The sequence below is a fragment of the Ambystoma mexicanum genome, chromosome 8 (genome assembly GCF_040938575.1).
Source record: "Ambystoma mexicanum isolate Mex_15411 chromosome 8, UKY_AmexF1_1, whole genome shotgun sequence".
Taxonomy (NCBI): domain Eukaryota; kingdom Metazoa; phylum Chordata; class Amphibia; order Caudata; family Ambystomatidae; genus Ambystoma; species Ambystoma mexicanum.
In genome coordinates, this window is record NC_090929.1 from 473,829,468 (window position 1) to 473,853,227 (window position 23,760).

At 45.0% G+C, this 23,760-nt stretch overlaps 1 protein-coding gene across 2 annotated transcripts in view; it reads left to right on the forward strand.

Moving 5' to 3' along the window:
* Positions 1 to 23,760, forward strand: part of SCNN1D (sodium channel epithelial 1 subunit delta) — a 280,184-nt gene that overhangs the window by 137,138 nt on the left and 119,286 nt on the right. For both annotated transcript variants that reach the window (XM_069610096.1, XM_069610095.1), the window contains exon 4: positions 17,365 to 17,555. In XM_069610096.1, the coding sequence (XP_069466197.1) occupies positions 17,365 to 17,555 (191 nt within the window). The remainder of the gene's footprint in view (positions 1 to 17,364; positions 17,556 to 23,760) is intronic.

Here is a 23,760-nt window from a genome sequence, read left to right on the forward strand (position 1 = left end):
GCTTCTTGAAGAGTGGATGCACAAGGGAGTGCTTAAGTGGCGAGGGGAACGTTCCAGTGGTGAAAGAGTGATTTCAGAAATCGGCCAAGGCTGCAGCAAGAGTGTCAATATGGTCCTTGATGGTTCTGGAGGAGCAGATGGTTTGGACAACACTTTCATGGATCAGACTTGTCTAGAAACCTTGTCATGTGTTGTCAGAGAGAAAGAGGAGAAAGGAGGAGGAGAGGTAGAGAGGGCCTGGGAGGGAACAGGAGAGGTGGAGACCGCAACAGGATTGACCAGTCTGTGCGGATTTGAAGGAGTTTGGCCGTGTTGTTAGAGGCCACAGAGACCCAGGCTTCAATGTGTGCTCTCTTCTTGATGAGTGTTATTGCTTCGACTGGCATTTTTGTGCAACCATTCTAGGTATGTATAAATGGGACCTGGCATGCTTTACTGTAATGTTATTATGTGTCTACAATGATCTACGTTGTGCAGACAGTGGGACATGTTTTCAATGTGGCATGGCATTTTAATAGCAAAGCATTCATGTTCCTGTGCACTGTTGGTGACTTGCATGTATTGGATTGGTGTTACCCTACAAAACAATTGCAAACACTCTGGCTTTTAAGCCAATTTTTCTCAGAAAGTGTGCTGTATATTCCATTAAAACACATATTTATATCTTTCTCCTAGTGCAGTGCGGCATACCCTTCAACAGCGCGTTCATGCGTATTGTGCAAGCGTGATAATCTAGGCTGGCACAGAGTGTAGCACAGCCCGTGATTTGTTGCAGAGTTGGGGGAGGCCCCTTCAGCACGGCTCGCAGGGGGGCCCCTACATTTTGTTTTACGCCACTGTCCACGTGTATGCATCTGAGATTTGCTTCTGGATAACTGAGAACAATTCTCATGCATTACATCACATTTTATGTTTTTAACACCCACCCCATTTAGGAACTCTATATTCAGCCTTTCATTCTTTATTCCCCTTCTCTTGCTTTATTTCCCCTCTGATCAACCAGCACTCTTCACTGAGAAGTAGGGAAATGGCGAGAAAGAGAGAGCAAGCACGAGAAAGACAGACACAGAGCGCGAGAGAAGGAGAGAGTGAGAGCGAGAGAGGAGACAAAGATGGACATATGGAGGGTCAGTAGAAGAAAATAAAGGTTAAGCAGGTGGAGGTAAGGTAGAGAGAAACTGTGATTGACTGAGAGACTGTGACTGAGAGACTGACTGGGACTGAATGGAGACTGAGACTGGGACGAGGATGAGAAACTATGATTAGGACTCGGATGAGCTAATAGGACTCGGAAAATGGACTGTGAATAGCGACTAGGGACTAGGACTGATAAGCGACAAGGATGAGCGACTAGGACTGGGATGGGCGATACAGAAGAGAAACTAGGGAGGAAAGACTACAGATGAGGGACGAGGATGAGAGACTCGGATGAATGAATTATATCAGGTAGTACTCATCTGAGAATACATGATGCCCAATTTCTGAAGGAAACGCTTATGTACAGCCGAAAAATACCTGTATTCTTAGTCATGCCAATAAGGCATTCTTGTATTGTATTTTACTGTGGTGCATTGTACTGAAAGGTGCACGTGCCTGTGGCAATGGAAGTAGGGCTGAAGGAGGGATAGTAGTTGCTATTGTTTAGTCACTACTGGAGATACATTTGTGTCTGGAGTGAGTGTCTGGTGAAGCGTAGGTTCTGGGAAACCTCACGCCACACTTTTGCCCACATCATATGTTGTTGGTGTCAGAGCTCTGAAACGTTTACATCTTTCCAATGCTGTTTGAGGCCACTGACTGCAGGTTCCTACTTTACTCCTTGGTGTGGATACATTTTAGGCTTATGGCTATTAACAGCTCGCATCCTTCCTAAATCAGAGTACACAGGCCATATGGGGGCAGCCTTTCCTTTTGAAAACTCTGCTTAGACCTCTGGCTTTGCATTAAGCCCACATTTGTATCACCTTTACTTGGAACGTGTGCCAGCTTTCAATGCAACCTTTTATTTGCAATGTCCGGATCCTCTCAAAACCAGATGGTAGCAATGCAATGGACATCTGCAGGCCTAGCTCTTTGCCTCGAGTCACCTGGTCTCCTGTAAGGCACCGTATTTGGGGCTACCTATAAGGAGGGACGATAGCTCAGGGACAACGTGCATGCCATGGAATTAAGGGGACACTTAGCAACACAGGTTCGATTCCCAGGTCCGCGCTAAGCTGTTATAAATAACCTATCATATCATACCTAATCTGGCAATGCTGACTGCACAGGTTGCAAATTGTCCAGAAGGCTTCAGCCAGACTGATTTTCGGCTTGAAGCTCACATCTCCCCAGCCTTGCAGATCTTGCATTGGCTACTGTGGAAATAATGTAACCATTTTAAAGTATTGTGTTTGGTGCACACATCTTCTTATCATCAGGCTCCTCTATTTTTAAGTAACCCATGTGTGCACTATTAACCTGCATGGAACTACAGTCAGCCTCCGCTGGCCTTCTCATTGTCCCTGCATATAGATATGCGAGGTGTGAATGCTTTACCAATACGCTGTTGTCTCATTGTGAGCCATGAGGAGTGCATGCAGAGACAAATGCCTTCTTACTCCCCCACTAACTTCCCAGTTTCCCCACAGCATTCCAGGGACTATTTATTTCAGCACTACGATGCCCTTAAGCACTTAAAGCATACTGCCATACGACGCCATCTCTCGCCTTGGTTAGCCTCCGGATGGAAGCACCTTCCCTGAAAGCTAACATGAATAAGGCGGATGTCCTGATCCTCTAATTGTGAGTGTACATGACATCCCAGGAAATCAGATGACTGGGCAGAAATATTGCACCCTGGTCCAGCTCTGGTACCTGTAGTAACAGGGGGGGCACACACAATTATGCTCCAGTCCACAAACTGAAGCTGTTTCTATGTCGCGGTTTTCTTGGTTTGTATACTTAGCCTTTCCTCTGATCCCCAATTCACATGAAACCACGACTACTCTTTTCTGTAGTCTTGAAGATTAGACTCCTGGCACAGCCTTTATTGGAGCCTTCTGCCTTCCCACCTATGCTTGGCCCCCCGGCTCAGACAGGCCTATAGAGCAGTATGCCCCTGGCCGAACCAAAAATGTAAAAAGCTGGTGTGGGACAGTTTTGTTTGGCCAATATGGGCCACTTTTTTTGCCCAATGTGAGCCAGTTTAATGAGTTACTTCACTATGCGGCTAGTAGTTTTGACCAGTGTTGCTGAATACATATTCTTTAAAATGCACAGTTTGCATCACATTTCACCAAAAACCTCCCCCTTGGGTACTACTCAAACAGTGTCACAAAAGGAACGGATTGCCATTTGCAACTGTGGGCCACGTTTTCATTGTTGTCGAGACAGTTTCATGGCCCAGTCTGACCCTGCTTGGCCCACCCCCAACAAATCCAGAATGGTCTGTCCCAGTCAGTGGCAGGAGGCCTCACTGTCTCCTTGTCTCCAACCCTGACACTGAAGAGTTTCGATCCACACCCCTGCGAGACAAGAATCCAGTTTAAGACGCACTATATTGTCGACAAGTCATTCTTCCACCCAAGTCTGTCATTACCAACAGAAGGTTTACAGTCTCTTTTCTCTTGCCTTCACAGAGCTCCTGCTGAGAAGCCCTAAATTCCCTGATGTTATAGAAGCGGACATGTCTTTCTCAGTGCAAGCAGCAACCATGTGGCACCCCATCTCCAGATAGTTGGGTGATATACTATATCATCTTCCCATTCTCTAATGATTAAAAACATGTGCGGGCTATACGAACTGGTATAGCCCGCAGATTGAATATAGTCCGGAAAGTAATGGAAGGCTTTTACCTTCACCGCTGCCCACTTGCTGCACTGTTCCTCACTGGCCGCGTCCCATACCGGAAGGAAAACAGTGAATGGAACGCAGTGCACGTTGCAATAGTAGCGCGCCTGGAGGAGCCCCGCCCACTAAACAAACAAACAAACACAAAGAAACACTTACAAGGGTTAGCGGCCGTAATCCGTAACGTATCAGCATTATAATGTATGCTTTTCTAAGTATGCCGCATTAAGATTATAAAGAAAGGAAGCGTAATGTCGTTTGAACGCTTTCATTTTTCGCGGCATTACATAACGAGGAGCCCTGCCCCCTACCCCCACCTCCTCACAGAAGCAAAACGTTCTGTTGTCCAGCAGAGTATGTGAAAGGCTGCAAAGAAAATAAGCAGTATTGAAAAAGTAAGTACAGTTTATACACATATCAATTGCTATGAATACCCATGTGGTATATTAACATGGTAATTAATGTAAGCCTACATTTTCCGCTAAAGGTGGTATATTTACATGTGTAATTAATTTAAAACTACATTTGCGTACCTGTGAAAACATACCCACACCTGCTAATTACCTCCCTCAATTACATACCCCACCCAACCACTTTAAATAACCTCCCACAAGCCAAGACTGAGGGTGTTCTAATAGCTTTATAGACCTGCAGCTTGGGCCGTACCGGGCGTTATGGTCCCTCATACCTCATTAACTCGGTCTTCAGGGCCCATAACGCCCGGTACGGCCCTCGCTGCAGGTCTATAAATCTATATTAGGCTGCTGGGAAAGACTCCACCCCAAATCCCCTCAACCCCTCCCAGATGGTATGGATGTGGGCCCATCTATACTCACTGTTATGCAATATAGAAAGGCCTTCCCCAGCCTGCAGTATAAGAATGTCCTCAGCCCACCGTTCAGGGGCAGCATAGAAATACTCCCAAGAATCACCAGGCGAGGCAGTACAGGAGCGATGCAGGAACCCCCATGAATCTGTAATGTCATGATTTTTATCAGGATTCATAACAAGGCCTTTTATCACGCTGTACATGTATGTCATCTCACCAGTATCAGCGAGTGTAGGAATTACTCCCATGAATAGTTATATGTATTGCAACATCTATAATGCCCAGCAAGCACTATTAGAAGGACGTCCCCCTGCCAGGCAGTATGTAAAATACCTCAACGGCCAGTAAAGGATTTTTGAAGCATTTGTACAGACTTTTATTTAACACCAAAGTTCAGTAAACACTATGCGCAGATCATTAGCAATGGTCAATGTTAGGCAGTATAAGGACGGTCCAATTAGTGCTAATCACATATTCAATCAATCAATAACACACTTTATTTCGGCAAAGGTTATATACAAACACACTGCCTATCTACATTGAGATAAACATGAAAAAGATACATTAAAAGCATTAACATTAATCAAATAAAACACAAAATACACTCTTACAGCATTAACAACATAAAGTATTGCATTTGTCAGTAGTACTCACAAGTCCATACATTTAATAACCAGTGAAAGGTCACTTTATTTATTTATTTAGTTATGTACTACATTTGTTGATTGCGCCCAGTTCCCGCAGGTATCACGGCGCTAGGAAATTACATTCCAGTTTCATCATAATACCAGTGTGTAAGCAGACCGTGTCCAGAGTACAGTTGTTACAGGTGACATACAATGGAGACTGAAACTTTCTTTTAGGAAGCAGTGCCCATGTGAATGGCTCTTCTTCTCCATGCACTTGCTAAACAGGTTGAGACTGCCAAGATAACATCTAATGATCTTGCATTTTTACATAGGCTTTCTGCAGCAATCAATCCCTATTATTTAAGCACCGTTTCAAGTACTCTTTCCTTGTATTAATATGTACAGGGCACAGAAAAAGGAACTGCTGTACAGACACCCTGATGGTTATACAAAAAAGGACACATAGGCGAACCATTATTATCCCAGCAGGCCATGACCACAGTTATGGTAAATTACCTAACCGCATCTTTATAAATAGGGAGCGCTTTAACGGATCCTCAATGTAAAAGAGGCACGCTTCCATTGCCGAGCTGTAGTTGAGATACAAATAGTCGTATCCCATTGACAGGTGAGGGGAATCTCGTCGGATACCCACCTCACATCCAGTCAGAATATGCATCAATGGAAATTCGTCTGCTGCCAATGTTAATGGACTCGGGTATGTACCCAATGGTCGAAGTGTAAAAAAAGAAGTAGTGTAACTATGTTCCCTACTGGCCTGGACCGCTCCCCACAAACCCCATCGCCACGCACCCTGCCACGCACAGTACAAACCCCCAAAAACATGCTCCTGCTGTTTAGGGGAACACTCAGTCCAGTGCAATGAAAGTGAACGTTTTAACTTCTTCCTATCCTTTTGTTTTAAAACGGAACCGTTCCAGAACGATTTGTTTTAAAAATAAAAGTATAGGAACAGTAAAACTTAATTAAAAGAAGTAGAGGAGCACCGCTCCCAACCGCTCCAACCCACTTCGACCACTGTATGTACCACAGATCATCCAATGTCAACGCATGGAGGAGTCTCCTTATGTGGGAAAACCACCTGAGGGAATTTTCCCTCTTATGCGACAAACCATCCCAGATCACATCTCTGTACTTCACGAGGCCGTCCCTAGACCATATGCGAGCACTGAGTAAAATCGGTTTGAATATTTGATCAGTGATACATAATCGTCCTCATTCATGTGTACAGGAACATTTGGCGTCCTTATGGGGACCCTTAATAACCTTGGGTATTTGTCTTGAATTGACCCCATAACTTTGCACCGTACAATGCTCCCGCCAGCACCTATGCCCTATATATTTCCAGTGCTGGTGCTATGGAGTTGCGCTAGGCTCTATTTGCAGTCGCCATAATACCATTACATTTCCTTCCTAAACCCACATTGCGCTTTAACACGTGTTAATCACACATTGATCCGCGTGAACATTCAGCTGACCCTTTGCGCTTAACTCACTGCCGATTTATCCCCTCTCCTCCATTTTGGATGCTTCATGGCGGGAATTTGATGCCCTTTACATCGCTTTTAATGTCTGTTGTGTTGCCCTATGCTCAAAGCTATGAGTTTGGGCCCCTGTGATGTTTCCCCATATTCTTTCCTTCTACCCCCTATCTTGCCCCTTTTCCTCTTTTCTGCTCTGAAGTATCCTGTATACACGTGGCTCATTATGAAACACAAAAGAAATAGCTTGGGCAGTGCATGTAATAGAGCTCACCATCAGGCAGGAAGATTATGTCTCAATGAGGCAGTGAAGGTAATAATGAGGCGGGACCACTGCACAGTGGCACTGTACAGAGCAGACACGCAATGCGGCAGGTGTTGCCCGTAGCTTTCTGTTGATGCTGCCTACCGCATCCCCATTTGACAAGTAGTTTACCCAAGCGGAGGGTGGCAGAAACCAAAACTATGTCTTGAATAGAGTGGATTCGGAGAGATGTTGGGTATAGACACCCCAACAGTGGTGCACGACAGATGTGTGCAACTATGATACGTGTGTAGTGGCTAGGATCGAGAAGTGATGCGAGTCCTGATGTCACTGATGGAATGTACTGTGCATCGTGCGAGTGAGGGTTCCAGCTGTGACAGTTACTGGAAGAAACTGAGCTGTGAATAGCCTGGGCGAGGTATACTACCGGCACCTTGGTCATGGCCTAGTCTGTACCTGAGGCGAATAAACTACCAGAGCCTACATCACAACAGAGTGGTCTTTGTAACAAAGTGGATGTCCTGGACACCAAGGTAAGTTTATGGTGATTTATTGTCCTGGTCCTGTTCTCCATCAGGTTAAACACAGGGATGGTAGGGGACACTGAAGACACAACTTCACAAGGGAAACACCGGGCTCACCCCCACACCCATACTTCTCAGCTCTCTCTTTCTCTTTGTCTCTAACGGTCCCGAGTAGAACCTCCAACACTAACATTCCAGCAGCTCATGACATCACACACAGCTGCTCTCTAAGCCAGATTACAACACCCTTCTTGTTTCCTTTCGCCATTCCATGCACTACACCGTGGTACAATCCCTAGGACCAGACATAACATATGGCGACGAGAGGTCCAGAACCTGAACTACAGTGGGGGAGTAGATGACAATGCCAGTATACCACCCCACAGAAGAGAGTCCCACCATCCAGGACAAAGGACCGGATACTTGCCCCACCAGCTCCCAGCTAACAGAGGGACTGTCAGCTTGTGTGCCTGCTTTCACGGAGCAAAGTAAAGTGGCCTTTCGGGCACCGGTTCCTGAGCAGGGCTGCCGTTGGCAAATAATCATCAGCAGGCAGAGGGACGCACCGTGAGTAGGCGGCTGGTGAACATGCAGGGGGCCGGACAAACAGCAACACAGTCCAAGCCGGCAACAGCAACGCGTTTGCTCTGCTCACCTGTGTGCGTGGAGGAGCTCCTGTGCAGGTGCCGGGAGAGGCGCCGCTGGTGTGTACTCCGGGAGTGGAGAATCCCTGGTGGCTTCGCCAGGCAGCGGAGGCAGCGTTGTGTGTAGTTGTAGGAGGAGGATAGGTGAACTTCAGCCCGTCTACATTCAAGACCCGGGTTCTCCGTGAATGCTGGAGAGAGTATGATGTCCACATCCAGTAACCAATGACATCCGGGACCCGACCTCGGAGGGATCAGAGATCTGAAGAAGTTCATAGGGGAAATACCTCGGCTGTGCTAGAGTGGTGCAAAGTTCAAGGAAGAACTTTTATTTCCTGCCGTTTGGTAACCGACGAGTAGACAAGATGTTCTCGCTCTGTGTGAAGTGATTCTGTGGACGTGATGCAGTTAGATTTTCTTCCCGCGTATTTTACTCAAACGGGATCATTCATCTTGCACTGTTAGGTCCATGTTCATGAGGCACTAGAATTATGCTTCGTGTGTATGGGGAACGCTATTCTAGACAATCAACAAGGTTGGAGATGCCTTTGACCTATGTTTGGAAGCTTTGCAGGTTCAGTGCTGCGTGGACTTTAGGGTCATAAAGGTTTGTAGAGGTTTCCAGAGAAAATGAAATGGATTCTGTTAGTGGATGGAAGAGTAATGTCTGGATAAAGAATTGAAGAGGCATCTAAGGATAACCACGTGATGTAGTGTGTGATCTGTATTTACCTTTATCTTTTCAGTAAGGATTGAAAGCTGTGACTGTATATACACATCATTAGGCATTACTCATAAGACCTTTGTGTAACAGTCTGCTTGGGTGCATTCATTTTCCTATATTTCTGTGATATTATCACATACTATTTTGGAAGCTAGTATGTGTGTGTGACATGGGAGTATATCTCTCACATGACGTGTTACAATAGCAATCAGCCATAGGTTCTCATCAACCTGTGATATTTAATTGGACACCTTCCCATAATGATGTGCTTTATGGTACAGCCAAGGGGGCATTTACGTGAATCTGTGAAATCAAAACAGATATGAGAGTAAGCGTGTTCTAGTGGCTAGATTTCTGGTCACCATCTCCTTTTAGGAATCTGTGAAAATGAAAGAGGACTAACATTAGAAATGTGTGAGGTTCATTTTTGGGGTGAGATGTTCTAGGAATTGTTTGTGGCACTATCCTAATGTATGATATTCCATAGGAACTACCAGTTTTTGATGAATGAGGGTGCATTATCTCATAAAGATGCACATTTGATGGCCAGTCGCCATGGGGGCATTGGTTTTGCCATAGGAGTACTGGATACTCGGTGAGAATGTATGTTTTAGTTGAAGAGCCAAGCAGTTGCTCAGTACATTGTTATCAAATTTCTGTCTGAGTTCAGCTTAGTGTGTTACTAGTAAGATCAAATGTGATGTGCTCCTTAGAGCAGTCTGCCATGGGGGCGCTGATCGTGAAGTTGATGCCCTTTTCCACCTTGGCATATGTGTGACATTTTGGATTGTGTTTAAGTGCTCAATGGGTGACTGAGGCTTAGGGAGTGGCAGTCCCAGGACGGAAGGTGTGCAGTTTGTGTCAGGCTTAGTTGCTCATGGGTGAGCTGGTTTGTGCTCAGTTCTGGCAGGACTGAGGCTTAGGGAGTGGCAGTCCCAGGACGGAAGGTGTGCAGTTTGTGTCAGGCTTAGTTGCTCATGGGTGAGCTGGTTTGTGCTCAGTTCTGGCAGGATTGAGGCTTAGGGAGTGGCAGTCCCAGGCAGAAGGTGACTCGTTTTCTGTAAAGGTTCAGAGGTGTTGCCATTGTGAGCATGTGTAGGGCTTGAGCTGGTAGTGTGTTTGTGAAAGGCTGTTGGGGAGTATGTAATGTACACACCCCATACATTTTTACCTTTTGGGTTGAGTGTCCAGTATCCATGCCTGTTCTTCTGATTTTTGCAAGTGAGATATACAGTTTTTTGAAAGCCATCATCCTGCATTGAGAGGTTTGTGGATGTCTTCAAGGCTTCTTGTTGATTATTTCCATTTCTGTTGCCTGTAGTGGTGTGCTGGATGCTGTCTCTTTCTGTTTTGTCAACAATACCATACGGTTGTATTCTGTAGGTCCCACAGGTGTGGTGTGATGCGATGTGGTGTGCTATTTTGTGGCCTGTTGAATGTTGCATTCGTGCAAGTCTATTCTTCTATATTTTGTGTAACAGTGTTGATGTTGTGTTCGCACGCTTTCTCATGAGTTTCTATGTATTGTATATATTCATATATTACTGATTACCCGGAGGGTAAAAGATTTCTTTATTTTATTTCAATGTGCACTTCTTTTTGTGTAAGAGGGAGATGTGTTGTATGGAGTGATGTGTACATTGAAATTGTTGTGTGCCACGTAGCAGGAACGCTTTCACTCTGCTCATCATCTTCTCCCATGGTGATGTTGTTACCACCTTCAGCGTTTCCTTTTTCAGCTTAAGGGGGAAGGTGTGCAGTGTCTGGGTTCGAGCCGTGATACGAGTCCTGATGTCACTGATGGAATGTACTGTGCATCGTGTGAGTGAGAGTTCCAGCTGTGGCAGTTACTGGAGGAAAGTTAGCTGTGAGCAGCCTGGGTGGTGGGCACCAGTATCCCTGTACTCTACTGGTATTTCTCTGGCATCTGCTGGTATATTACTGGCACCTTGGTCATGTCGACCACAAGGTCCTATGCCACCACCTATCCGCCACAGCCAAGTTCTCACCTAGCGCCACTGCATGGATCTCTTCTTTCCTGCAAGGAAGGACCACGCAAGTTTTCTCTGACCTGGCCTCAGCCTCACCTACCATCATCCTGTGTGGCGTCCCACAAGGACCCTGCATCTCGCCCACCCTCTATAATATTTTTACATGGCCCCTCTTCCTCATTCTCGACTCACTGGGTATCTCGTACACTAACTACGCCGACGATACTCAGATCCTCCTCACACTGGCAGGAGACTACGACACCGACTCCAGGACTCTCAAGGACATTCACAACACCTTCCAAGCATGGATGGCAGCCAATGCACTCTGTCTGAACTCTGACAAGACTGAACTGCTCCTGGTAGGCTCCATGTAAACACTTAAGAACCTCGACTCACAGTTCAGTCACTTCATGATCGACTGCTTGATCCCTGCTGCTAACTCAGTAAAAACACTGGGAGTTTATCTTCACTCCAACCTAACAATGACCAGGCAAGTCAATGCCATCGCCTCCTCGGTGGCACATCACTCCAGACTCATGACTGCAGCCAGACCCTTCCTCTCCAAGGACAATTGCATTACCATTGCAAGAGCTATTACAGGATCTAGACTAGATTACTGCAATGCCCTCTTTCTGGGTACTTCCACTAAAAACATGGCTAAATTACAAGTAACCCAAAACAATGCCCTGCGCGCAGCCATCAGAATCCCGAAAAGGGAACACATCACGGCCACCAGGAAACAGGCGCACTGGCTCCCAGTTAAAGAGAGAGTCCTCTTTAAAGCCCTTGCCCTTACTCATACGTGTATCCACCACACTGCCCCCCTACCTCTCTGAGAGAATTCACCCTACAGTCTCCACAAGACTGACCAGAACACCCTATACAAACATGCTCACAGTCCCCAAAGTCAAGCGAGCCCGAGCAGGAGGGGCTAGCTTCCCATACCTAGCAGCTCTGCAATGGAATGCCCTATCACCACCACTGCGAGGAGAAGTTTCTCTTCTAGAATTCTGCAAAGCCGTGAAAACACTGCTCTTTACATAAAGCACTGACTAATCCTAGCAAACCTGAGATCTATCACCGCATGATCAGAAATGTCCTAATGTTATGTATTCTATGCTGTACTCATCTGTCTGAGATGTATAAATCACTCACGTGCATACGTTTCCTCTGTAACTAAGCTAGCCAAAAGTAACAGCCCTGCGATGGCCATGGGCTATATGTGCGCTATATAAATGGCAATAAATAAATAAATAAATAAATAATGTCATGTCCTAGTCTGTACCTCAGGAGAATAAACGACCACAACATACATCAGAACAGAGTGGGCTCCTTCTTGGTTCCTGTCTGCATTCCATGCACTACGCCGACGTACAACCCCTAGGACCAGACAAAACAATGATCTGCACCACAGCATAATGACATGCTTGTGCCAGTGTGTGGAAACTGATGTGTGTGCACAACAGCGTAGCAGTACATAAAGTACTGCGTGCATTGGACCACACAACATTGTTTACTTTTGTTGGTGGTTGCACCGTCTGCACATGAAACCATACCAATCAATCAAAAAACCTGCCTCATGTTGCACCTTATCTGGTGCCCTTCCGGTGGCCAATTTCTCCAGCATGAGTTTATTTTTTTTATTTTATTAAGGGGTTTGTGGTGTGCTCAGATTACTATGGCGATGCTTCAGGGTGCATGCGCTAGAAGGCATGTCTTGTTGTCAGTCTAGCAGTGAGGAAGTATTCTTCATGATCCAGAGGCAAACCGGAGCAGTTGGGTTTTTCAGGCTTCGCGCCCTTCAATGTGCCTGGATAATGAACGAGTGGGAATTTAAAAGGGAGGGCTCTTGCATATCCAGCATATGAATTTGATTTCTACAAAATCTCTGTGGGGAGGAATGGCTGGATATGATACAGCACATTCTCTGGAATGTGGTAGTCTTTCTTTGCTACGGCAAACCTATTATACATCCTTCCGTCATGAGGGTGATTTTAGACCCTAAAAGAAAATGTGAGATCTTTAAAGATATCCACTTAATGTTTTATCTTGTTGCGTTTTTTGACAATGTATTGTGGATTTTGAAATAACTTGTTTTATAAGAGTTTGAATAGATGTTAGTTATTATGAAGTATTGTCGTGTTATTTTTTATAGTTGTTGTATACAAAGTCAAAATGACGGTAAGTATACTAAATAAACATTGTAAAAAAGAATTTGATTTTTACAAGTCAGTGTTTGCGCTACCTGCAGGCAAAGTTGAACGTTGTGAAAAAAAGCATTCCCTCTGACTGACTTTAGTAAACATATAAACATTCCCCATTGAAATCCATTCCCTGTCCCCACCCCCTACACTGCTGCTGCCATTAATCAAAAACTAGGCACCAGCAGAAGATGAGGTTAGGCAGTTTTCCTGTGGACAATGCCACTTGTTGGCTTTCCAAGATTTCTAGGAAATGTGGTCATGAACTCGGAGGAAGGGTGGCAAATCCACTACTACTGAGGAATGCACAAATGCAAGTGTACACTTATTTGTTCTTACTGGTAATTTCTCTCAGGGAGTTTGCGGAGGCGTCTGCAACCTCAACATTCAGCTCAGCTGCTGATCCTCACATCAGCAAGGTGGTAAACACAGATTTTCCATACTTGGGTTTAGGAAAGTCATGATTCTGTTAAGGATATGGGGGCTACGCATTATGATTCTGCTGCTCTTTGCTAAAACACTACATTTCACACCACCCACAGGGAATTATGTAGTCCTGTTAGGTGACGTTTGTGTTGGTAGGATGGCTCAGAGGCAATGCGTTTGTCTTGGAAGCAAGACAGTGTAGGGCAGCATGGGCTTGAATACCGGTCCTGTGCTTAGAGGCTGGACTCTGGCATGAAGCGCAATATAAAAGCTCAATGTTTATTTTTTAACCTGAACAAAATCCCCAAAAGGCACTTCTAAGTTCTCAGGTGGACAATTATATTTGCATTACATGCAGTTTTATGAGATGTCAAAATTTATGTTAGAAGACATTTATAGCAACATGGCAGTATTACCATAAGTTACACACATACATATACTCACATTGCACCGCCCAGACTACAGGGAAAATTGCCACTGACCAAATGCAATGCTCTACATCGTTACGGTGGGGCAATCGTTCATCTGTGTGTTATTAGTAGAATCATTGATGTCATAACCGGTAATATGCAAAATGTCTATCCTGTGGTAAGGTCAGAGGCTCTTTTTCCTCTTGTTTAAAGTGTGCTTACTACTATCATAGCTATCTGATCCCCCTGCTTAAAGTAGAAATTCTTAAAGACGGATTCTACGGATCGGCCCATTGCCTTCGTGATATCTTGCAGTCTAGGCCCTGCGGAAAAGGCTTGGAAGCCAAGGCTTCTCTTGCTGAATGGGCACCACGTTTCACTGTGTCTTTGCCGGTCAGGTCCTTAATCCATCTTACCCATCTCGCTAACGTGGTGAGAGAAACTGCTTTGTGGGGGGTGTAAGTCCTTAAGCAGCTGTGTTACCCTGAATGACCTCAGCTCTGCGGTCATCTCCTCATACGTCTTGAGGAATTGAGCAACACACAGTTTACGTTGAACAGGGAAGTAAGGACAAGAGGCCTCTGGATTGCTCATGTTTTTCAACTATGAAATATGAACAGTGACTCCCACCTGAGAAAAATGTCTGCTCTCTTTTGCGGGATATCAGGCCCACCGACATAGGTATCATTGCCCTCAAAGCCTTCCTGGACAGATGGTCATTATATGAAGTGCTTAGTTTGTAAAAGGAAAATAATGCCAGGGCCCAAATATGTTTGAGCATGTCTTTTACACATCGAAGTGGGGAGCTGCCAACCCACTGTTACCACCATACATGGCTGCTCCCACATTGTCAGCATGTTTGGCGTTAAAGCTGCATCTCCCAACGGATGATTGGGGGTGATGGATGCACTGCCCAAGGCATATGTGCGTTTTACAGATACCAATCAACATAACACAAAATAACTTAACATACTAGTTGTGTCTTGAAATAAGGGAAATATTTAGGTGCTTCTTTAAACACATCATCCTCGTTAACATTTGGCTCTGATTCTATAAATGGCAAGGGGAACATGTTGACCATCTATCCACAGAAAAAATTAGCAAATGTGCTTCCCTCCTCTAAATAATTGATGAACACATTCAGGAAAATCATTACTGATCTAAAGAACTTGCTTGTCAACACTGCAGCCAGATCCTATTGCATAGGGTGTCACTTATGACAGCTGCTCCCCTTTGGCAGTTGTCTTTTCCGTAGCCTTGCCCCAGTGTTGGTGCTGCTGGCAGGTGACTGTCCTGTTGCCGCCAGCCCACTGTGCTGTGGCAATGCTGCCTGGTATTACAGAAGCAGAGCTGCACCAATGTCATTCAGGCTGACTGGAGCACTGTTTGAGCATGGCCGTGTTATTCTAATTTTAAACTCAAACAAAATCCAGCTTTTTGATACCTATTATTGAATTAACTGAAAATATTACGCTGAGATGGTAGTTCCATGAGCTTTCAAAGTCCCAGAGACCTCTTCATTGGATGGTGGTCACACGTTAATGAGCAACAAAGAAAATCACTTACAGAACAGGACATCACTTTTACTAAGAAGGAAGGAAAAAAGTCAAGGGTTTCTCCCACTTTCAACCCCACTGGCTACAGGAAGAAAGCATGCAAGGAATTCAGTCCTGCATGGACCATAAGCTTAGAAAGGAACAGATACTTACTAAAACAGTGAGAAGCAGTTCCCTTTGCTCAGAAATTAAATTTCAAGTAGAGCCACATTATGTGTTAAAACACTTAAGCACAAGTCTAATAAAACGAACCCAGTATGAAAAAAACAGTGATGCAGTTGCAGAGAAATTGCAAAATATTTGATTCAAAGGCGCATATTCGGAGAAAGAAAGGATATGCCTTTTCACAACTTCTCTGTACAGTCTAAGGTTTTTGGTTATAGGTCAAAGGATCGAATCAAAAGGATCGAAATACAATAGGGTCGAATCAAAAGGACCGAAAAGAAAAGGGTCGATTTTTTTAATTTTTTTATTTTTATTTTCTTTTTTAAATTTCGGAGGGTCCACCCCCAAACCGCTGATTTTGTGGTAAAAACCACTTTTTTTCCTATACGGAAACCCCAAAAAAATATATATTTAAAAAAATAAATTTGACGCTTTTGTTTTAGGTCCTATTGACACGTCCCTATGGCATTCGATCCTTTTGGATTCGAACCTTTGACCGGACACCAGGTTTTTCACATCTGCAGTGGTCTTACATTTCCAATGTTTCACACAGCCTCATGTTTTTCCAACTAAAATGTCCATTAGCATCTTCCTGGCAACCACAACCAAATATTTGGTTGCAGTCATTATAATGACCAACTGGACTATGAAAAGCACCCTGCGCAAGTCTGTTTGGACTAAAACATTGTCACAGAGGTTGGTTCATGTTTTTGCAGTCTTCAAGCTATGCCAGAGTCACATAGTAGCTTAACCACAGTTAATTAGGCCAACTTGTATGCATATGTTGTAACCAACACAGAAATCGTCCCTAAACTGCTAAGGTGCTATATCCAAAGCTATCCTAGTTGTGCCTCATGCATGGCAGTGCCTTCCTGACTCACATACGAAGTGGCACACACATTTTCCCTTACAATATATAATTGAAAATGTTAAGAATGAGTGACCAGTAAAATGTGATCGTGGCAGATGAAAGTAGAGTCAAAAACAATACTAAGATCAAAGATTGAAGCAGTAGTAGTTATCTGAAGAGGAGTAAAGCAAAACCAAAGCAGGACCAGTAACTGAAGATGAAGCAGGGAAAAAACAGGACCTCTGTCTTTTGATATTCAGATGTAAGTAATGAACAGCGATCCAAGATTCAATAGAGGAAAACCCCTGGGACAGATGCGCATGAAACCAGTCATAACTAAAGTACAGAAAGATGTGTGAGGATCGGAGCACATTTGGGACCCAATTGTTTAGACTGATAGAATATGTCTCATTGCTGCCATCTTTTCACATGAATGTGCATGTCAGCGCAGCTGCATCAGCACTTGCAAAAGTCTGATTTGTGATTTATAGCTAGATTTGCAAATCTGTAATGATGTCCTGCAGATGTCTTTTTAAATGTAGCTTTGTCAGCTCGACAGCTGTCAATAATGCTAATCTATTTGCATACATGTAATGGAAAATGGAAATGTTTGTATATTCAGAGGTTAGCCTAAAATCCTAGTGGCGTTTGAGGACTGGGGTGGGCTACACCATTCATATGTGATCCAGCCTTTCAGCAACTTTTCTGTGACTTGGGTCTTCAATTAATGAAACAGAGACTGACCGGAAATGAATGAATGTGTGCACCCATAAAGGGCTCCTCACTGATGTAAACAGTCATTTGCTTCTCCTTGCAGTGTGACACGAGGGGTGGTGATTGTTACTACAAGTCCTACTGGTCAGGTGTGGATGCCCTGCAGGAGTGGTACCTATTCCACTTTCTGAACATCATGTCCCGGATTCCCATCACCATAAACATGGCGGACAAAAAGAACACAACGAGCTTCGTGCATGACTGCCAGTACAATGGGAGACGGTGCAGCAAAAGGTACATATCGGTCCATGTAACAGGTCAAGTCAAGACCACTTGGGAGTCTCAAGAGTGATAATAGCGTTAAATAAGTTGTTTTTCGTGAAGTCTGCAGTCAATCAGCACTCCAATTGGCGAATATGTTTTTAGGGTTTTTTACCGTATTTGTTGTCAGCAAAGGATATACCTGCAGGGTCGGATTGGCCCATCTGCCACTCGGCCCGTAGCCTGGCCGAAGTCATGGGGGCCGGTTTTTGCCCACGCCTGGACCGGTTCGAAACAAACAAAAAGCACCTGCAATGGCATCATTCATCAAAGCATCAACACATGTTACCTTGCTTTGATGATTGATTTGCATGCATGAGGTGTGCATCATAAATTATGATGCATGCATCATTCACATGCAGCTGCAGCATGCGCGCAACTTCGCACCAGACCTGCAGATGAACTTAACTGGCCTGCTGTTAAATCTCAGTTATCAGTTTAATGGTATCCACTACAGAATAATTGCTCATTTTACATTAGCTGATATGATAGCTCAGTGGGTTGAGCGCTCGCTGCTGTGATGTGTGTGTGATCTGCAGGTTCGAATCCCAGCAAGGCCATCTCAGCCTTTTCATCCTTCCGAGGTCGATAAATGAGTACCAACACCGGTTGGGTGGCATTGTATGCATATTTGTTCTATAAAAAAGAAAGTGCTATACAATAACATATTATCATTTGGCCTTGGACGTCTGCTTACATTCACAGTAATTTGACAATATGGATCTATACACACAGATATTAATGATACATATGGAGATCCATTCTTGTATGAAATGTATATCACATTAGTGAAATCATAACCATATTTTTCGTAGTGTTCTTAAGAACAATGCTATTTGATGCCACTTACTGTTTTGTCAAGGGGTGAAAGGTTGTGTTTCATCGCTTCGTGGGATGTCACTTTCGGGTGGGGTCAAATAACATCACTTCTGGTGATGTCATCAGAGGTCAAGGGTCTTGAGGCGAGGGGTGGGCCACTTTTTCTTGGGTGTCTGGGCCTATTTCTTGTCCCAGTATGACCCTATATGCCTGGTATTGCGACTGTCCAACACCTCCAATGTTAATTTTTCCTTTCTTTCGGTAAAAACCTTTATGCGACAAACCGTAAGTAAGTCTTCAATAAATCAATAGAGTGGGTTCAATGATTTAGACAGTTTGTCATTCCATGAGTATTTTATTTAACTTTCATATCTCATTTCCATCTTTCTTATGTCTCGCATTTCCTTCTCTTCACGAAAAATATCCTGTTAAATAAGATGCTTTGAGATATCAGTGTTGCAACAAATGTAGGGGGTTAAACATACGGAGAATGGGGTCCAATTAGACACATTTTCAGTGAAATTAAGCTTCTTCAAAGGTCAATGGATGGCCATTAAGAAATCAAATAAGGGACCTAGAGAGTAATATGAGGGTGGATGAGGGCATTAAGGAGCATTTGGGTTCCAACAAGGACGTTTGGTAAACATTGGGTATTTCAGGCTAAAGAACTGCCCATATAGGGTAAAGATTGACTTTTAGGCTGAAAGGTGGATGTTTGGTCCAGATGTTTTAGTCAACCAGAATTCAAACTTTTCTTTATGTGGGATCCCCTTATATCCCCCTGTCTACCCCACGCTACTACCCCAACCTCCCCGCTACCCTAACACCACATACAAATATGTATGTATATGTTTTTGGTTGAATCAACCAAAAGTGTTCGACCTTCAAAAGAAATAATATTTAACAACAGCATACCAGATGTTTAGAGGATAAAAGAGGGGCCATTGGTGACAAATATTGGACAACTCGGGTCTAAAGGCACCCCCCTGCGTGTCAGAAAAGGGACATTGTGGTCAAGTGAGGAACCTTTGCAATTCAATGAAGAGTTAATATGAGGCAAAAAAAATTGACCACTGGAGTTCAAAGGAGGAGACCTTAAGGTGATGAGGGACATTTAAAAATAAAATGAGGGACCATTTGGGAGTTAAAGGGTTATTTGGAGGTCAGTGGGGCTGTTCTTGTGGCAAAGGAGTGATGCTACGGTCTCAAAGGAGGGACATTTTGAAACTAAAGCAACATACACTGAGCCCACTATGATTTTGTAATAGAGACACGTGGAAATATAAACTAATCATGGACAATGCTACTGGGTCTAGCTGTGTCTTTATGCATTTCACCTTCAATGAGGGTATTTGTATCGCGCAGCCAGAGGAGAGCGAAAGGGCCACCATCACCTGCAACTTTGGGCTCACTGTGCCAATGACGTGAAGTACCTCTGGCATCCTGCCTCCTTGAATTACAGGAAGGGGAAACTCTAATATTAGATGCAATCTTCTGTGGCGGAACAAATCCAGTGTAGTAAAAACCAAAGCAAAATCACCTTAGCAGAGAGCTTACAAGCTACCGATACTTGGAAACTGGCCACCACCATTTTAAATTCTACTACTACACTTATGCTCCTGGCGTATTTAGCGGCCACTGCTTACGCCAAAGCATCTCACACCCACAAGGACAGCCTCCCTTGATCCTCACTGAAATTAAAAGACACAGCAGGAGAATGTTTCTGTATCATACTGACACGCCTCCCCTCTCACTTCTCCCCCTCATTGCCAGTTCTTTCCCCTCCCTCAACCAACCCTCGAGTCGCTGTGCCTATTCCTCTGGTCCTCTGACTGGGCGCTTGTACCTCTCTCAGTCCATCCAAGCAAACTCACACTTGGGCTCTGAAAGCACCATTTCGTGTGTACACTTCCTTCATAACCAATCCCTTCATCCCCAACTCCCCACGTTTCAGTGATGGCCAGCACAGAAAACTGGATCACTCTGGGTCACATATATCACACTGACAAACTAGCAGCCCATCAAACTGGCTCCACTACCTGCACCACCTTCTACCATTCCCCTTGTGTATACTAGAAAGTTGATGTGGTGTTGGGTCTCCTGGCCCTCAAAGGGACCACATATATTTTTTTTCGCTCAACCTTAACTCCTCTTCTTTTGAGCACATTGCTGTAAAACCCCTTGCCACTAACACCCCCTCTATAGTTCCTATCTCGCAGCCTACTGGCACACTATTGGCATACTACTTGAGCACTCAACTTCTTTTTTCGTGGCTTAGACCTCTTACTCGAATCTGTGCACTCCAAAGTCACAACCCTGCTTCTGTGAAATGTCAACATCCTTACCATTTCTAACCTATGTTGCCTTCAGCTTCACTCTTCCATCTCTGACCACTCTCTGCTCACTCTCCACGACCAATCATCCCAAATTCACGTGTTGTCACTGAACCTCATCCTCATCTTCTCCTCTTTTCAATCCATTCTCCCTTTGATCGCCCCTTCCTCATGTTATCACTCCATCCTACACTTCACTGTATCTGCTCCCCATCCCACTCCCTGATGACCAAGAGCAAATGCCACCCTGACCTCAAGAAAGACAGGATCCTCCACACATTCCTTCCACCCCATTACAACTACAGTGAGGAGGCCTTGCAAGACTTCAATCTAGCCCTCAGAGCTCCCTCCACTGGAGCACCAATATCCCACTCACTCCTTCACCCCCTCTCACCCAGGATCCCAGTTGTGGATGTCTCCTCCCATTAAATAGTTGAAAACTATAATGGGCCGCCATCAACGTCACAGGCGTAAATCCCACTCCCTAGCTCTCCTACAAGGAATTGCAATACTTGCCCTCCTCTGCGTTTGATGTTGCCAAGTATTCCTCCTACACCAATGTATTTCCTCCCTCTCATCTTCCCTGGTGATTTATGGAGGCCCCTCAAGCCCCCGCTCACCCCCCTAAAAGAATCTCTATTCCTTCCTCCCTCTCTTCTAATGAATTTATCTGCCAGTGCTCCACAAAAATCTCCCAACTCTATGACCCCAACATTACACTCCATTTCCTCCCACTCATTTATTCCTTCTCATCATCACCACCCCGCTCTCACCACTCCATCCTCTCTGACCCTCCCCTCTCCCCCTCACCCCCCAATCCTACTTAGCTGACACCCCGACTCTGGTGTGCTGCTGGTTCTTGCAGACCCCCTTCCATCCCAGAGCGTTATTGCCTTGGCACCCCTTTATCTGCATCTACCTTTCCCCCTCACTTCAGTTGCTCCCTGTGCTCTGGGGTCATTAGAGCCAACTGTAAGGTGAACACCCTCTTTGTCCCCATAAACACTTAAGGCCGACATCACCAACATCTGAGAACCCATCTCACTGTGAGTGTGAGTGTGAGTGTGTTGTGTCCAGCCGCTTCACCAGTTACCAGGAGATGCACAGACCCAGTGACGCCCTCTCGTACTGGATACAGAGTCCTCACTCCATGGAAAAAAATCAGTCATCCATAACTCTAATGTCCTCTCCACTCCCTGCTCAAACCCACCTCACCCATCTATTGTCCTCCTCCTTGATTTGTGTGTGGCCTTTGGCACTGTTGACCACTCATCGTTCCTCTTGACAGTTTTCCACCGGGGCTTTGAGGGCACTGCCCGTGCCTGGATTGCCCCTACCTAGCTGTTTGGTTATTTCCCATCTCATGGAACGCTGGAATGACCCCTGCAAAACCTCAACCAATCTAGGCCGCACACTGCTCTGTCTGTGGTCCTCTCTTATTCACGCTCTACACATCATCTCTTGGTAAGCTTGTTTCCTCCTGTGGGTTCTCGTATCATTGCTTTGCCCGTGACACAGAACGTTGCTCCCCCTCCCCATCCTTTATCTAGGGACATTCCTACTCTGTCACTAACTACCTGACCACCACATGCAGTATGGCACTGGATGGCGATTTGCTACCTGATGCGCAATTACTCTAAAACTAGGGTCAGCCAGTTCCCATCGTCCAATGCATCACAGGCTTCCTTTCCTCTTTGTTTTCACTTTTAGTCCCTCACCACAACCTGCATTGCTCACAGCCTGAAGCTGCTCTTTGACAAGATCTGAAACTTCAACAATGCAATACTTCTGTGGATGCCAGGTCATCCTCAAAATGCACCCCTTTCTCGTATTTACACCATGCCCAATCTCTGCACCCTTGTCCTCAGCATGCTAAAGTAGTGACCAGCCTTCTCATGGAACTCACTCTTTGCTTCACCCCTCTGGGTAAAGTGCTTGAGTTTGCTACTTGTACCCACTTCAAAATCCCTATTCTTCACCCACCTCTTTGCAACGCCTGAATACAGGGTAGCTGTCCTCAAGTAATGACTCCTTTGGTGAATTTCTTTTTCTCATCTGCAAAACGATCCATGGACTAGCCGACCTCCTCTAGCCATATCTGGATAATTCCGCCTCTCATTGCTCATGCTTTCCCCCAGTCCAGGCCTCCTTAACCTCTCTATCCCTGCCCTGTCTGTGCTACCTCTCTCTTTTGCTCTTTTACTTTAGTCGCTACCCACCACTGGACCTCTTTACCCCCTGACATAAAGTCCATCTCGACTCTACCTCCCCTGAAGCCTCCCCCCACAGCATCATCTCCTTTCACTGGAAAGAGCACTCCCAGTGTCTGGTGGTACCACCCCCCCCCCACCCCCAACCTTGATCTCTCATCATGCTCTTTCACCTGTGCATAGTTATAAATACAGCAAGTGATAATCTTGTAGTATACAAATATGCCAAAAAGTGTTAACCCTGTAATGTGCATTTTTGCAACTGTATGTGTATTTCCTCTCCTGACCCCAAAGTACCAAAGTAACCACCAAAAGGAAAAACACCAGGAACACAATGGTTAACTGTGAGCTCTCCCAGGCAACCAGCCATCACTCGGCACACCATTTTCCAGCCCAGAAAAGGCTGAAGCATCCTGCCCTGGCAGCATCTGAAAGAAATTGCTCTGGCTATTCCTCCACCTCCCCAGGCAGCTACATGAACACCACATTAAAGTGCTTCAGGAAAATCTACCAGAGTCATAGTTCTTCCTTCAGTGCCGCTGATATCCTGATCCTGTTCCTCGCAAGTTTCTACAGAAAGTCTGACATGGGGCTTCCACTTTCCATGTACAATTCATCTGACCTAGCAACTTCTGCACCTTGCATGGTTCCAAATTCCCTTTTGCCAACCCATCATCCAATATAAGGGGCCATCAAAGCCACTGCAAACCCTAAACAGGTCAATCTGCTGGAATGGATCATCTGCCTTTTCTAGCACTAGTGGAACCCTCAAATCCTCAATTAAGACCTCAAATACATTCAGCAACCTTCCATATT